The sequence below is a fragment of the Nicotiana tabacum genome, chromosome 18 (assembly GCF_000715075.1).
Source record: "Nicotiana tabacum cultivar K326 chromosome 18, ASM71507v2, whole genome shotgun sequence".
NCBI classification, from domain to species: domain Eukaryota; kingdom Viridiplantae; phylum Streptophyta; class Magnoliopsida; order Solanales; family Solanaceae; genus Nicotiana; species Nicotiana tabacum.
Genome location: NC_134097.1, coordinates 115542491 through 115559954, shown reverse-complemented (window position 1 = coordinate 115559954; position 17464 = coordinate 115542491). Strand labels below are relative to the sequence as shown.

The 17464-nt window shown below is 35.0% G+C and overlaps 1 protein-coding gene and 1 pseudogene across 2 annotated transcripts; one reads left to right on the top strand and one right to left on the bottom strand.

The window, feature by feature from the left end:
* Positions 1-5730: 5730 nt before the first annotated feature.
* On the bottom strand, positions 5731-12510 carry LOC107832013 (bifunctional nitrilase/nitrile hydratase NIT4B). Of its 2 annotated transcripts, none has more exons than XM_075235987.1 (5): positions 12212-12510; positions 9615-9787; positions 8728-9028; positions 7167-7445; positions 5731-6136 (listed from the first exon to the last, which is right to left on the bottom strand). In XM_075235987.1, exons 1-5 carry the CDS (start codon positions 12351-12353, stop codon positions 5985-5987), a joined length of 1047 nt encoding a protein of 348 aa, XP_075092088.1. In that variant the 5' UTR covers positions 12354-12510; the 3' UTR covers positions 5731-5984. The 2 variants fall into 2 exon arrangements, with proteins under 2 accessions (XP_075092088.1, NP_001313199.1); NM_001326270.1 differs by having other exon boundaries at positions 5764-6136; positions 8728-9021; positions 9608-9787; positions 12212-12366.
* A 3739-nt stretch (positions 12511-16249) lies between these two features.
* LOC142173173 (small nucleolar RNA U3) lies at positions 16250-16435 on the top strand (annotated as a pseudogene).
* The last annotated feature ends 1029 nt before the right edge of the window (positions 16436-17464 follow it).

Here is a 17464-nt window from a genome sequence, read left to right as displayed (position 1 = left end):
GCGGGCCCGTCTGAAGATTCAAGATTGTAATAGACTTTATTCGTGTGTTTTCACATGAGAACACACGATTAAGGTCTATTCCGGTCAAGAAATTGAAGATTCCGTCGAAGTTTTCAAGTTTGCATTTGTCCAGTTTTAGGTACTGTTCCGGCCTTTCTCTTTTTTTTTATTGCATCATTCTTCTTTTTCTTTGACTTAGCTTAGCTGCATGTGATGTTCTGTCTCCTCCCCTCATTTCTTCATGATGTGTTCACTTTTCTTTCATTTTTCTTTTCTGTTTGATTGATTAGTTTAGGGACAAGTTAGTTTATGTGTTTAGTCAATTAGTCCGTTTATTTTTTTTCCTTTGTTTGAGTCTCATTTCAAAAGTTTTTTTTGGTCTTTTAAAAAATGTTGATTAGTCTATTAAAATATGTCCATTTGGTCAAGATTGAATTCAAATTGTGAAATTAGAAGGCCCAAGTGGGAAATGATTCGAATGGCTTTTGAGCTCAGGGCTGGTTCAATCTACTGGTTTAACTTGACCCATATTTGGTTGGAGGGGTAATTTTCAAGGGTCTAAGGGTTAATATGGGTAATCAGCATAGGGAATATTTTTGTAACAGCCTAGGGAAGCTTCTAGGTCGCTGAGGTGGGGACTTATATAAAAATCTAATATTTAAACTAGGGACTAATGTGGAAATCTATTTTTTTTTAACTAAGGTTATCTAAGCAAGAATGAAAATGTAAAAAGGGGCAAGGTGCAAAAACTGATACTTGGAAGCTGCCCTAAATGCCTTGCCTATAAAGGCTCTCTAACTTGGCATTCAAGGGGGGATTAGGAGAAAAAATTCTGAAAAAATCAAAAACGGCTAGGAATTTCATAAAAACACTATTCCATTGAACTTCTTTCTGGAATTCTTGAGGTTTTGAATTTCTGAAGCAATCTCTGATTCACATGGGGTTGAAGATGGTTTAATTTGGTATTTGAAAGCTGGTTTTGAGCTGAGTTTGTGTTTGGAGTCTTATTCTAATTTAAGTCTGGGTTTCAAAATTGGTTAGAATGTTGTTTGGTATTTCTTCCTTGTTGATTATGGGCTGACTTTACTGCTGATGTTATTCACTTCTTATTCTCCTTGTTTCCTTTTTAACTTCTAGGTACATATTCCTGATTCTAGACATGTAAGAAGGGTTCATGTGTTTTTGAAGAAATGAAGATCTCCATACTTGCTAAATGTCTTCCTCTGTTTTTCTTTTTCATTTGACTTGTTAATCCATGCCTTCTGTTTTAGTATGTTTAAAATAATGTTATGCCATGAACATTTGAGACTTATTTTAAGACTTGTAATTAGGACTCTAATTTGTATTTGTTAACTTTAATTTGTTTTGAATTATTTCCCATGAACTTGGATGGTTGCATTGTTGTGAGATTAACATGAAGTAGCTAACACCACTTTAAGGTTTTCTTTTGGGTAAAATGTGGTACTCGTGGTGGTCGGGGAATCCTGGGTATTCTTCATATCCTCAGGCATATGAGCATGTTTTAAAATTCCATTAAGTGTTCTGATGAAAGATGAAATAGAAGTTGTGTATGCTTTGATGGCACTATTAATAGGATAATTGGCTAATAGGGCTCTATGGGAGCTTTGTCTAGCATTCTAGTTTCAGTAATGAGTAATGATGCTTCTGATGTTTCAAGTCTATGTAGTTTGAAAGTTATTGATCATGAGATTCTATTCTTGTATTGAAAATGAAAGCATGTTCTTATTTCTTTTCATCATAAAGGCTTGTCGTATAGTTTAAAAGTCTAGGGGGTTAATATCATAAAAATATTATTTGTCTTATCTTCAAATGTATGCTAAAATGCAAAGTTTTGAGGCTAGTCGGCTTAACCTGAAGCCCATGAAAATCAGCCTATAGCCATGAAATATGGCTCTCTTGTGGGTTCGATACTAGATCCCTAGGTTTTTAGTACTTGCCCATGTTCTCAAAAGAGCCTGATTAGTTCAATAACACTAAGATTTCGATAAAAGTTTTTTTAAAAAAAAAAGGTTGTTAATTCAATTTTTCAGATGTCTTGAGCTTGTCATTAATTTGTGTTTAAGTAATGTCTGTACACCTTATTGTTCTGAAATATGGGCTCAATGCTGGCCCAGTCAGTGCAAAGATTTTGACCGCTTAGATTACCCACCCCTCACACATTTTTCCGCTTGGGCTTGTCCTAATCCAGGAGCCCAACGGGTCTGTGTAAATAACCATCAATAATTAATGGCGTTAGCTGTAAAAGGGGCATTTTGTTCATTTAGACGGGGTGTGCCATGTTAGATAACACAAATAGTCTATGGCCCCCATATGTTAGTTTATAAACCATTTGGTTAGAATAAATCGAGGTGTGTCGTGCCAAACAAAATCTCAAATGCACGACCCTCGTCTAATTAATATCCTTATCATTAGGAATCGAGATGTGTCATTTAGCGAATTTTACATGGGCCCGCAAAGTTGCAAGTGCGTAGTTGCTTTAGGCGCGTTATTTTAATAATTTACCTTCCTAAACTCGGGTGCACATTTATGTGACCCAAATCCAAATTCCAACAATGTTAGATAAAATATGTCAAGAATCGCGGGTGCATTTATGTGACGTGGTTCAAGACGTATTTTAAATGACATTGCAATTTTCCTTAAATTAATTAAATAATAAATATTAAAGGCGGTTAAAAATGCACAATAGGCTTAAAACAAGTAATAAATTAGATAATTAAGCCAATTATTAATAGTTGAGTGACCGTGCTAAAACCACGGAACCCGGGAATGCCTAACACCTTCTCTCGGGTTAACAGAATTTCTTACCCGGTCTTCTGTGTTCGCAGACCATAAATAGAGTCAAATTTCCTCGATTTGGGATTTAAAATAAACCGGTGACTTGGGACACCATAAATTATTCCAAGTGGCGATTTCGAATTAAATAAATAATCTCATTTCAATTGTGACTTTAAGTTGGAAAAAACTCCCTTATATACCCTTACGGGGTGTAGGAAAGAGGAGGTGTGACATGGCTGATATTGGTACAATACCAATTATCATTCAGTCATCCATACCACTCCCTTTGAAGCTTTATATGGCAGGCCTTCTCTTATTCACCTACCCTACATCCCTGGTGAATCCTCACTACAAGGGAATTCAAACTTCAACTTATCAAGCATCATTTGTCTAGAGCTTAGCTGCGGATGAAGAATCAGGCTGACAAACACAGGAGTTACAGATCCTTTCAAGTTGGAGATTGGATGTATTTGAAGGTGCAACCTTATAAGCAGATAACCATATCTTCTCAGCCATACCACAAGCTAGCTGCTAAGTTCTACGGACCTTTTCAAGTGACCAAGAAGATAGGTTCTATAGCCTAAACACTCTTGCTTCCAGCACTAGTCAAAATTCATCCAACAGTCCATGTATCCTTATTAAAAAAAATATCATGGTATTCCTGATCATATTTCTTATCCTCCAATAGTCGACATTGCTGATCCTCAATGCCCAGAACCAGAGTTGGTTTTGCAAAGAAGAATGGTGAAAAGGGGAAATAAGGCTATTGCACAAGTGCTTGTTAAATGACAAGGATTACCGGCTGATGATGCTACGTGGGAGTACTACAATGAGCTTAAAATTCGATTTCCTTACTTTGATCCTTGAGGACAAGGATCTCTTTTGGAGGGATGTACTGTTATACAAATTGTAATTAATGATGCAATTAGTATAAGTAAGCTGGTTTTAATAAAGAAGAGTGACAGTTAGGGTAGCTAGGGATCAGTTTAGGAAGTTAGTTAGGAGCCAAAAGTTAGTTAGAGTTAGTTGAGTTAGTTGAGAAGTTGTTAAAGAGAATCTCTCATTACAACTTAATTCATTACATATAGGGATTGTATTACATTTTAGAGATCATAATAAGAGTTACAATTCATTCTATAACACTCTCTCTTTCTCTTTTGTCTCTTCCTCTATTCTTCTTCATCACCATAGCCGAGCTTCGAGCTTTCTCTGTTTCAGCTCCTAGTGGCTATATTCAATCCTCGAATTACTCTTAATCCCTGCATTTGAATAACAAATCACCATTCAGATTCACTTCAGTAAACGAGGGACCGCCACTCGCTGGTGGTAGAGTTGGGACCGAAGCCATGTTCCTTCGTTTTACCCTTCTTTGGCCGCCGTTGGCTGGTGGAGTTGGGACCGAGGCCATGTTCCTTTGTTTTACGGTTTTTTAAGTTATCTGCTTGTGAATTTTCAGATGGGTTCTGATCTGTGTATTTTGATTGTCTTGTCTGTTAAAAGAGGGAACTGAATTAGCTAGCCGAAGAGGGAATTTTGAAAATCTGTTTTGAGTTGTAACTGCCGCTTTCGGAGGAGGACGCTAACTAATGTTAAATAATAAATAAAGTGGAGTAATACTGTGATAGTTACACTTCGGCCCATAAGAGTTTTTAAGTAGAAGTTCCAATTATTACACTTTAGCCCCGTCGATTTCTATTCCTTTCAGATTAGTCCGTGCGAGCATTGTTCTTTGTGTTAGAAATTCTAGGGAGGAGGATCACTCAAATCATTTTCTCTTGAAGATAACCGAAGGAAATGCTTCTTCTTTACTTCATTGAAACTTGGTTACATAAAATGGTTAAATTAAACTATTTATAGGCATTCTTTTAAAACGTACCTAGTTTAGTACATATATCTTACTTTAATTAATTTCTTCTCTATTTCCCTCGTACATGAATTAGCTAATAAACTAATTAAAGTAGCTGCATTTTTTCCGCATGCATTTGATTACATTGAGAATAGGTTGGTACCACCCCTGAATATGGCAATGATTTTTTCTTGGTACAGTAAATGAAACTAAAATTTAGATGAAGTAGTTTGACTTAGCATGGAGTTTAAGAAAGAAAGAAAAAATACTTTTGAAACTTGTGGTCTGAAAAGCTTAAGGGATAAAAGTTTTGTGGGTCATGACATTTGTGTGGATATAAAAGCTTCTCATTAAGGGTAAAATAGGTACACTGAAGAGTTTAAAGTTAAATTATTTCCAAATTTAGAAGTGTGCCATTTATTTGGAACATACTAAAAGGAAAAGTACCTCATCTAATTTGAAATAGAGGGAGTAGTAATTTGTTTTTGTATCTTTTCCATCACTCTTTTGTCTGGTTGGCATTGACCAACCAACCAATTAGTTGATCAAAATTGTCTTATACTATATACAATAAATATAATGTGTTCTGACCTTTCCTCGTACCCTGTATATAGCAGAAGTTTAGTGCACCAGATTGCCCATTATTAGTTCTTGGTAATTTTCTCATTCTTATCTTATCAACTCCAAAAGAGGGAACATATCCACTTTTCCTCATTTACTCTCTTAAATACTTAGTTAATAGTAATCTCTATTTGTACTTTCTCTTGACTTCCTTTTCTCAGTTGTCAGACAAAGAGTTGAGTACCTCATAAGGATAAACTAACAGTTTTTAAAATAGTGAAAAGTTACTATTAACATTTTGTTATTACAGTAATATAATTTGAGTGCTAAATCAATTAAAACTATTATCTATAAGCGTTAAAATCAATCTTAGTAGAGTTCAAGTAACAATAGCGCGACTTAGGAGAGACTGCTGGTGGCTGTTATTCTGCAATTCTTACTACCATGCTTATCCAACAGGCAAATGAATATACAGAAGTATAGCAGTAAGATTATAGAAAACAAACCAAATGAATCAGGTATCATGAGCAAGGGAGACAACAGGGTAGATTTTCATTGACCAGGATGGAATATCAACAAGTTTCTCATACAAAAAAGACACTGAGTTAGCCAACTGGCAAGTCTCAAGGGATGTACAGCTGATAAAATGACAAACGACTACTATACAACCTTCGCAAAGAGGCGAAAATTTGTCACCTCACATTGAAACAAACAGCCAGGAGTCTCTGACTACTTTGGACGGCTCTGCAACGTACAAGATGCAGATGTAAGCAGGCCCTTGTCATTTGGGAGAGCTCTCTGCTTTACTGGATGTAGAAGTGAAACTAACAGGGCTCACCGCATGATCCCTCACGATCAAGCTAAGAACTTCAGGTCTTGCATAGTGGCCAACCACATCAAAATCAAACTTGGCTCGAGCTATTTCTCCAAGATCTGTTGAAATTGATGGTTAATAAATGCTGAACTATAATTCCTTTTTGTGTGTTTTGTTTTTTCTTGGAGAGGTGGGGGTGGGGTTGGGGGGGGGGGTAATAAAGTGTGTGCTAGCGACAACAAGCTTCTTAATAGGAGACAGGAGGAGAAGTGAAGTGAAAATACATAATAATGCAAGTCAAACCACGTGTGGATCATGTTGCATGAACTCAGCTATGGATATATATATGTGATAAAGGTGTGAGTATATATATATATATATCCTGTACAAGTACATACAGTTTGCTAATTTTTAGTATGCTTTAAATAATCTGTATAAAATATCCACACACATGTCACACTCCTCCAAATATGGGTACGTCAAGGCAAATATACGGTCTATGTAACATAATGCGTGAACAAACTCTAACTTGTCTTTTCACTGATCATACCGAATTTAGAAACCAGGGTACAATTGCAGTCAACTGCACTTTGATTATAGTAGGAGTACCAAATGCAGGAAGTGTAACCTGTCTCATGTAGATCAAGCTTCCGATACCACAAAATAGTTAAATTAAGAAATGGTTAGATTGACAGGATTAATTAGAACAACTATCATAAAGGTAGTGCTGCAGGAGCTCCGAGACCTAAATGCAAAACAAGAAACAACGGGGGCACAACCAATATGCATATTGGGGCATAAACACATATATCTAAGATACATGTACCTCATAGCCTCACAATGAAGAAACATTTCTGCCATAATATAACCAATGTTATTCAGCAGAGCAATTCATGAGAAGCATACATGTGACGTGGAGAAGTAACTGGGCAGAGGATTGGTGATAAGTAAAACAAACACCAATCTTTTTTGCATTCTTCTCTTTCTTTTTTCTCTCGGGATGAGAAGACTTCTTGTTTTTCCCCTAGTTTTATAAAGCAGCTGAGGGAATCACTTGTCAACAGCTGATGTATGAGTATGACAATTCCATGCATGGTACATATTTAAAGTCAATTTGAGAATGCAAAATAAGACAGCTAATTGACGTACCTAGATCAGCTGAGATGAGTGCCTCCCCTTCATAATTTGGTCCGGCCAGCACAGCCCCTGATGGCGATATAATTACACTACCACCAGCACAAACAATGGAATCGGGTGTAAGATCTTCTGTGCCGGAAAAAACATATTCAGGTGGAGGGGGATAATCTTTCCTTCGACAGAACTGATTGGCCGATAAAACAAAACAACCACCCTCTAAGGCAATGTGGGTCATTGATGCCTGCCACACATCCCTAGAATCAGCTGTAGGTGCACAATATATCTCAATGCCTGCAAAAGAAAAGAACTTAGAAATTCATTTATTAGGAGCATATTGCAACTATGAACATCCACTTGCTTTCTGTGACATCTCAAGTAATATCCATTTCTCAAAACAAATGTTTTGTTGTGTGACCATCTCATCTAAAAGCTTAATCTATCGGAGAGAATACACTCTTATTTATTTAACTGTCTCTTCAACATGCCCCCTCATGTTTGGGTTTCATTTTTTTCATTGACCAAGCACGTGAAAATTCATTTTTTATAATGGGTGGCGGTGAGACTTGAACCCAGGACCTCTATATGCTCTAATACCATGTTGAACTATGTGACCATCTCATCTAAAAGCTTAATCTATTAGAGAGAAACACTTTTATTTACTTAATTGTCTCTACAACAAACGGGATAAACCAAGAAATCACATAGGACCCAATATCACTATTCAAAATACAACCTTTTCCCCTTTCTATTCCTAAAAAGACCAAGATTAGTGGCTGAATACATATCTTATTTACACTATCTATCATCAAACTCTCTTATTACTCGTGTAAAATCAAAACAAGCCCCATCTTTTATGACCGATATAACCTGCTGTTTCAGCTTCAAATTCCAGGATAATGGTCCCATCCGTCTACCCCTCTCAACTTAAATCCCGATCTTGGTGCAAAAACCAGGCTTTCAAACTTGTGACGTGCGCCTATACATCCCATATTGTACTACCTTTGCTGTTGAACCAAAGCCAAGGGGGCTCCAAACATGCCATTAAATGACAGCAATCATTTTAAAGGCACATCCACAAAACTAATGATGTATCATTCTTCTGTGGACAGCGACAATGAAATTCAGCTTCATGATCTAAAGTATAAATAAGTATTTGACATTAGAAGACAACTGCTATACCACCCAGCAAAAAGTCTTGCAAAATTCCCCCATAATGTATCCAGTAATAAAGAAGTTTGAAGACATTACAATCAGAAACTGCTGAAGTGTGAATAAACACAGTGAATTACTGATCAAAGTTTATGCCATAATTCTATTATCAGAAGCAGCACCAAGCCAGAAAAGCATCTGATTACCCCAGCACTTCGATGCTTTAAGTGTTCATTACTTTAATAGCACAAATGAAACAACCTCTTTCACAGATGAATTTTATCGCCAAAGATGCAAAGAACTCAGAGATGACTGGCAAGGAAGAGAACATATAGCTCTTTCTCAAAATCAAAGGGCCCCGAAAAGCTATGATACTAGAAGATAGGAACAGAGGAATATAAGAGATTAGCAACAAATGTCCCACCTTTAGCATACATAGCAGTCCTTAGAAGTGGCATTCTGTTCTCCCAACATATTGCAGCACCTATTTTCCCAAGTGGAGTGTCATAAACTGGAATTGTTGATCCATCCCCAAAACCCCAGATTATCCGCTCCAACGCTGTTGGCATTATCTTCCGATGCTTTCCGAGGTAGTGACCCTGAGAGTCGAAGAAAAGCACAGTGCAATATAGTGTGTATCCATCTCTTTCAATAACACCCATCACCAAGTACACCTTGTATTTTCCAGCCATTGCTGCCAGACGATCAACCTCAGGACCTGCAACCTATAGCTGTAAGAGAGAGAGAGAGAGAGAGAGAGAGAGAGAGAGAGAGAGAGAGATGGGAAGCTTTTGCAATGAAGAAATTAGAAGCTGGGAAGAAAGGTTACAGAAGAGCACAGACAAGCAGCATACATATGTTCAGTGAAATATAAAGAACCTTGTAAGTTTTAGCATGAGCTACCTTAGCTACGACGTCCAGAACGAAAATTCAAATTTCATAATATATTTTTAATCGAGAATTTCATAACATGTTTGTTGGTTCTCTTTATCCCGAATCAACAATTTTTAATTTCCATGTACTGAAATATCAAGCTAAGGTCCTCTTCTCCTTGTGCTGAAGTAAAACTGAATACCTTCAATTTTCTCTAACCCCAATTAACTAGAAAATGGAACTGTGTTATACTGTTAAAACAAAAAAAATAAAAACTTAATCCTACGAATGTGTCACAAAGTATTTATCATTTTCTTAAATACACTTCTTTCTGAAAGTAATCCAGTGAAATATATTCTCGAACCTGGAATATGCTCAACGAAATTTCATGGTAGAGAGTTAATTGGTCAAGAAATCAAAGAGTTTCTGACCTGGCACATCAATGGCAGATGCATGATATTTGCGAAACTCCTCCTTCCCCTTGGCTGTTCGATTCCCAATTGAGACACCAAAAGTTGATCCTCGTGGATAACCACCAATAAATGCTTCAGGAAACACCACCAGCTGAGCACCATAAGAAGCTGCCTCAGCAAGCAGCCTCTCAGCCTTATCTGTAAAAGTGCCAAGCAGTAACTATCCCAATTAGATTTCATTTATAAGTCTCAATTCAAGGAATTAACAAAACCAGGAAACTTTTAGATGAATTTCAAGGTTCCAGCTTCCCACCAGAAGAAACCAGAAATAAAAATTTTAGGAAGTAAACTCAATGTCTTTGGCTCTTTTCTGCCCCATGCACTAAAACAGAACCTTTCCTTTTCATGTGCAACGACAAAGAATAAAGAAGGTAAATAAAACTATAAAAGTAATAATTTGAATTAATATACCAAGACATGATTGATTGAGGATAGGCACACCCCCAACAACATTCAAACTCCGAACTTTTGTACTTCCTGCTGATAGCAACTATACTAAACATGTAATTAAACCTTGCAATAAAACGGATCAGTTCACAGACTCCCTTCGTAACTGGTACTTCAGTATCCTTTATTCTAAATCAACAGAACAACATGGTAAAGCTTGAAGAATATCTCTTTGAAAAGAACTGAACTTTTGCAAGAGAGTAACTTTGAAAGGAACATGATATGAGTTCCCAAGTCAGAACTCTTTTCTTTAATTAAGGACACAAAATTAGTAGGACACCATGGAAGCATTCAAACCATACACTAAATTTTTTAACTCTTTGTTCCATTCTTTTTTGCTTCTCATAGAAGGCTTCTGAAAATAACGCTGACAGTTCTCATCTAAGTCTTCTATGGGGCTTAAGGTTCCAATGGTTAAGTTGCATACGGACACAAGGAGCTGAGACAACAGTGCATAGACTTTGACCAATATCCAAATTATGAGGGTGAAGTACTTCCACAAGTTACTGAAGACATATACGGTTTGGAAGTAAATGAGATTCCACATAGTAAAATAATTGAGCAACCTGCTGAAATAGGTCAGCATGCCTCTGTGATTCCTAGCCTTAAAAAGATGACGAATCTACATCAGATTCACATCCACATGTTAAAGACCCACTAATTGCGCTTAAGGCCCCAGTATATCTTGTTTAGTTTGTACGCCTTTTGTGTATTGACAATACTAAGTAGGAATGTAATTATGAGTAGTGATAATGGTTAAATGGCAATAGAAACATATGGAATCATGTTGTGATGAAGTGAGTGTAGAGGATAATAACATTTGGTTGTCCTCACGCCATACATTCATCCTGAAGTTATTTTCTCCACAATTACAATGAGAACCTTTGCCTAAGTTTCACTTATTGGGGAAATCAATATATCTTTGCCTAAAAATGGAGCTCATTCGCAATTACAATGAGAACCACTGCTGTTACAATCAAATCCAACGGATAACAATGAATAGCTCATTCACATTAAAACATTAGCACTTGATAACGAGGTGATTATTGTTGGTTTTGCATTGCAGTCTCAAAAATATTCTCAACTTAGCTTTTAATTTGAAATGACAGTAGAGCTATATGGAGTGGGTTTCTAATTATCATTGACAGACGCCACTTAATCACTACTCTCTCTCTCTCTCTCTTTCTCTCTATCTCGTTGACAACCTAGAAAGCCATTTCTAATCTCAAAACTAGGTGAATATGGGCTGGCCTGGCTACCCTGCTCCACTTCAATATGAAGCTTGGTTCAACAGGATTCAAACTCATGACATGCACCTACCACACATCCTGTAACGTCGAACCAGCGCCAAGGAGCAACCTGCATCTCCAATCCAAAGAACAGAAATTCTTGTAGTTCCCAAAAGAAAAAAGAGAAAGACAATCCTTTATATCCATAACACTCACAAGGAACAAATTATTGTTCTCAAGCAACAAGACTTGTCTAAGCACTGTATTCCGCTCACAAGGTTTGAATTCCCTCATTAGAAGATGCAAAAGAAAGCAAAAAACTTGAAAGTGCCCATATTATGTGGGGGAAAATGTGAACAGTTGTAGCCCCTAGTAATGCAATAATCTCCCATCTTTCAAGCACAGGTACACTTTGACACAAATAAAGAATTGAAGGCTGAACTACACCTATTTCAAAACCAATTGATAAACAATGACTTGCCATTTAAAATTAATTAAAGGAAACACATTGATGCCAAGATTATCCCACCCCCAAAATCTCCTTAAAACATGTGCCGTAGCGACACTGCATCCAAACACTGTCCACGAAATATAACCATATACTAATCCATTCATCAAGATTAAACCTTTATGGAAAACCCACAAGCCAAATGTTTAAACCAACCAATAAACAAACAAAAACCAATACCAATCATATCAACAACACAAGAAAAAAAACCATCACAAGAAAGAAGCATGAGGTCTCAGGTTCAAATTAGGCAAAAAATACTAGGTGATATCTTCTTGTGTGCCTAAGTTGAGGTGCGAGCAAGCTGATCCCGATACCAGAATTATCAAAAAATAAAAATGGAAAGAACATAGTAGTTAATTTGGAGTAGGGGCTAACCAAGAGTGGCAGGGGTGTCATAGAAGATGGTAGAGGCCTGAACTACAGTGGCACGGACAGTGGGGGTGGAGGAATTATCTCCCATATCCACTTCAGCAAACATAGGGCCTTCATTCACTACTGGGGTTGGGACCAAAGCCATGTTTTCTTAGTTTGCGCTTATTTGATTATCTGATTCTGAATTTGCAGATGCGTTTTGTGTGGATTTTCACTCTTGTCCAAAATCCAAATGCAGATGCTTTTGGCACTGATAAGTGCAAAATTGGCAGCAAGTAAGGCGATTGGTGCATACCCTTTTTGGGAAAGAGATTTCTAGAAATTATATATACTTTATAATCTGTGGTACGGTGATGTGGAAAATATTTTTGAATATTAACAATAATATGATTACTGTTATGATAAAAATCAAAATATGGTGGATGTCTACTCTTCCTCCATGATCTTTCTCTCAAATGGTTAATGACATATTCAATGACATATTTTCTATGTTCAATGACATATTCCATGACATATTTTCTTCACTTTTCATGCTTATATAAAGACCTTGTAATAGATAGAAAAATACACACAATTGAAGAAAAAAATCTCTTCCTTCTCTCTGTCTCTATTTCTTGTTCATGTTTTACTAAATTGCTTTTATTTCTTATTCATGTTTTACTAAATTGCTTTTATTTCATAACACGTTATCAGCACGAGTCTCTAACTAATTGTATATATATATATATATCTACAAAAAAATTTCCTACATCCAGAAAGATTACAATTAGAAGCCATACATATCATCACATGGTTAAATGTAAAGAGAAATTACATATGGTAAGTAATGAAATGTAAGAAGGTATGATTATCTTATACTTGTCATTCCTTTAAAATCTCATATGCACACAATTTCGTACTACACATGTATTGCATAAGCACATATTAATATTACATCTTTTATATCACATGAATGGAATAAAATTTTCGAAGTTCTATATGTGAAAATCATAGTAGCAGTTAATTGTTGATATGATGCATGTCATGGTAACCAAGGATATTTTATATAAATTGTCCTATGCATATTTATGTGTTAACTATCTTCAATCTGTCCTGCCGCTTTAAACATTTTCTTTTACTTGGATGAATATTTTTTTTCCTTTTGGATTTTTACACTTGCATATAGTACCAAAAAAAAAGAATAAAAATAAAATAAAATTGGTCATACTGATTAAAAGCATAAATCATCTTGAAGAAAACAAGAAATACTTCACATCTTTATCTAGGTTGATTAATTAGTACTTCTTTGATATTTGGAAAACTAACCAGCTATTTGAAAGTATACTTCATAATTTATGGTCGTATCATTTGAAAGCAAACAATGATTAGTATGATTACTAGAAGAGGTATTTTTGAGTATCCATGACCTACTTGATGCTTGCTACTGACTTACCATTTTTAAGTATTTTATATGAATGATGCACAAGCTACAACTGGTAAGTTGTTACCTATAATGTCACTTTTCAGGTAATATAAATGCTGAATTTATGTATTAGTACTATATATATGTTAGGTGTACTTTTGATAAATTTATTCACTAATTGCTTGGTTGAATTGAGTGAAGGAAAGTCATGGCGTTAAATCAAATCCAATAGGTAGGGTATACCCCGAAAACAACAATATTTTTTAGAGAGACTCAATAAATATTATGACAATGATTTTATGATCCTTTTAAACTCTTATAGAATTTAGAAGAAATATTCTGACTACAAACGGTTGTATTTCATATAGATGCTACAAATAATTAATAAAGATTTACACTAATTTGAGATTTGTACACTTATTTAAGAAAGCAAATTTGATTTGCTAAGTTGCAAATTAGTTGTGTATAACTTTATTAGCATGTGATTGAAATTAAGGCTTGAGATTAAACTATTATGCCATTGATTGAGGGTAAGACATGGGGATCAAGTCCTGATGCTCCATAATGATAAGAGTTGGGTTTGAGTCCCAATTTATTATGGCCTAACATGCCTTTATATTGGTAAGACATTGGGTTTGAGTCCCAATGTACCATATTGATGATATAATGATGACTAAAGAAAAATAATATATTTTTCATGAAAAGACATGAAAATTGTCCCATTTGTTCCATTCTTGAAGTGAATGTGATAACAATGCATAATAAGTTTCAATGAAGACAATTGGTTGAACAATGAACGTTGGCATTCCAAATATCAAAATAATAATAATCATCACTATGATTATAAAAGGAGAACAATAAGGGTCCTCAAAATAGTCCTTCAAAATGTGAAGGCAATGCTTACCATCAAATTGGTATGAAAATAATAAAGCACGTCGCTGATTATGATCCATTCCTTGAAGAGAATGTGACTTATGATAAGCATTGAGAATGCAAACTCATTCCTAAAGTTGAATGTGGCAATATGTGATAAAAGCAATGAATAAAGACATGCAATTCATGATTATATGAATACCACACAACTCACCTCTAAGGGAGGTTTGAGTAAAATAAAGAGAATAAATATTATTGTGTAGTTACATGAATATGTCATTGGTCGCGTACATGTGATATGCCAAATATTATTTTGTCATGCCTTATAAAAGTTATTAAAGGCAAAATTAAAGCAAGAAATGATTTTGCTTATGATGATTTTGACCATGACAATTTATTATGATATAATTTTCTCCGTGAAGGAGACATTTACCATATGAATGGTATGATAAAAGATCTTATAGTACAAAAGTTGTTAAGAACTCCGAAAAAACTAATTTGTTACTACCCGGATGAATAAACTTATTCATGACATTGGTATTGTAAAGTCTCAAAAGAAACTTTTTGAGTTTCAAATATATAAGTCAAAGTGGTTGGCATATTGAGACTATAAATGAAAGGAAGATTGAATATCTTCATATTTCTATAATCATACCGGGTAAATATGAAAGGTTACCCGATCTTCTTTCTATTTGTACTACACAAATATAAGCATGATGCTGGAATCATATGCCACAAGTAAACTAGAGATTTACTAAAATAAATATTAATTGGCATGACCGGTTGACCATATCGGTTCAATTATGATGCGAAAAATTAATTAAGAATTACATTGACACATATTGAAGAATAGAAGATTCTTCAAGAATTCTTTTGTGCTGCTTATTCTCATGATATACCAGTTAAAGGTTGGGATTGAATCTTTTGATTTCTAGAAGGAATAAAAGGTGATATATATATGGGCTCAGTCACCTGCCATGTGGACCGTTTATATGATTTTAATAGATGCATCTATTTTATGGTCACATGTGCATTTGTTATCAACTTGCAGTTTAGTTTTTGCAAGATTGCTTGCTCAAATTATTAGAGCACAATTACAGAATATAAATTATGATGATTTATCTTAATAATACTGGTTTAAATCCAAGTTGGTTTAGCAGAAATTGTATGCCTCCAATTATAGCTAAATCATTGGTTATGAGAACAAAACTTCCAAAAACAAATTTTGGTATGAGATTTATTATTTAATATACAGCAGCACTTGTACGCATCTAGCCAAGTTATAAAAATTTCTCCCTATCACAATCGGTTCAGGGTCAGGAACCAAATAATTTCTATATAGAAATATGGATGTGCTATATGATTTAATTATGCCACCAAAATGCACAAAGATGAGTTCTCAAAGATAGTTGGGAAATGTGTTGGTGATCCCAACATTAGGGGGAGAAAATGGGCAGCTGAGAAAGTGATACGTGAAATGAATTATTATGAATACATATAGATCCTCGTACAAGAAAATATAAACTTGAAGTTCAAGTGATAATTCATTTACAAATTATTGCCAGACGCATTTGTTGACCCAAAGCTAAATGTCATATTTCAGCTGCTAATGCTCCAAGTAGAATAAAGTCCATGAGGGACAGAGTCTATGGCACACATGAAGTGTAACAGACCAATCGGTTCCAAAGATAAAACTCCTTGAAGAAGGAGAGAGGCAAATATTCAAAATGGTCATAATAAGGAGGCAAGTGCCCTAGAAGAGCACCACAACTCGTACCACTGTATCCTTGAGTTCTAAGGAGACAGGAAACCAAGTCTGGTTGATGAGACATGGCCACTAGACCAGAGCGTGATTAACAGCTCCCACGGCCCTCGGGTCATGGTGTTGTAGATGATCGTTCTCATCCCTTAATTATAGGTGTTGGGATGGTCTAATGGCTGTCTGACAGACTCTTCCAACGTTATCAGCACGAGTCTCTAAACAATTATATATATCTACAAAAAATTTCCTACATCCAGAAAGATTACAATTAGAAGTCATACATATCATCACATGGTTAAATATAAAGAGAAACTACATATGGTAAGTAATGAAATGTAAGAAGGTATGATTATCTTATACTTGTCATTCCTTTAAAATCTCATATGCACACAACTTCGTACTACACCTGTATTGCATAAGCACATATTAATATTACATCTTTTATATCACATGAATGGAATAAAATTTTTGAAGTTCTATATGTTAAAATCATAGTAGCAGTTAATTGTTGATATGATGCATGTCATGGTAATCAAAATATTTTATATAAATTGTCTTATGCATATTTATGTGTTAACTATCTTCAATCTGTCCTGCCGTTTTTAACATTTTCTTTTACTTGGATGAATATTTTTTTTCTTTTGGATTTTTACACTTGCATATAGTACCAAAAAAAGGAATAAAAAATAAAATAAAATTGGTCATACTGATTAAAAGCATAAATCATCTTGAAGAAAACAAGAAATACTTCACATCTTTATCTAGGTTGATTAATTACTTCAAAAGCTATTGAGAAAGTATACTTCATAATTTATGGTCGTATCATTTGAAAGCAAACAATGATTAGTATGACTACTGGAAGAGGTATTTTTGAGTATCCATGACCTACTTGATGCTTGCTACTGACTTACCATTTTTAAGTATTTTATATGAATGATGCACAAGCTACAACTGGTAAGTTGTTACATATTATGTCACTTTTTAGGTAATATAAATGTTGAATTTATGTATTAGTACTATATATGTGTTGTTACCTATATGGTGTACTTTTGATAAATTTATTCACTAATTGCTTGGTTGAATTGAGTGAACGAAAGTCATGGCGTTAAATCAAATCCAATAGGTATGGTATACCCCGAAAACAACAATATTTTTGAGAGAGACTCAATAAATATTATGACAATGATTTTATGATCCTTTTAAACTCTAATAGAATTTA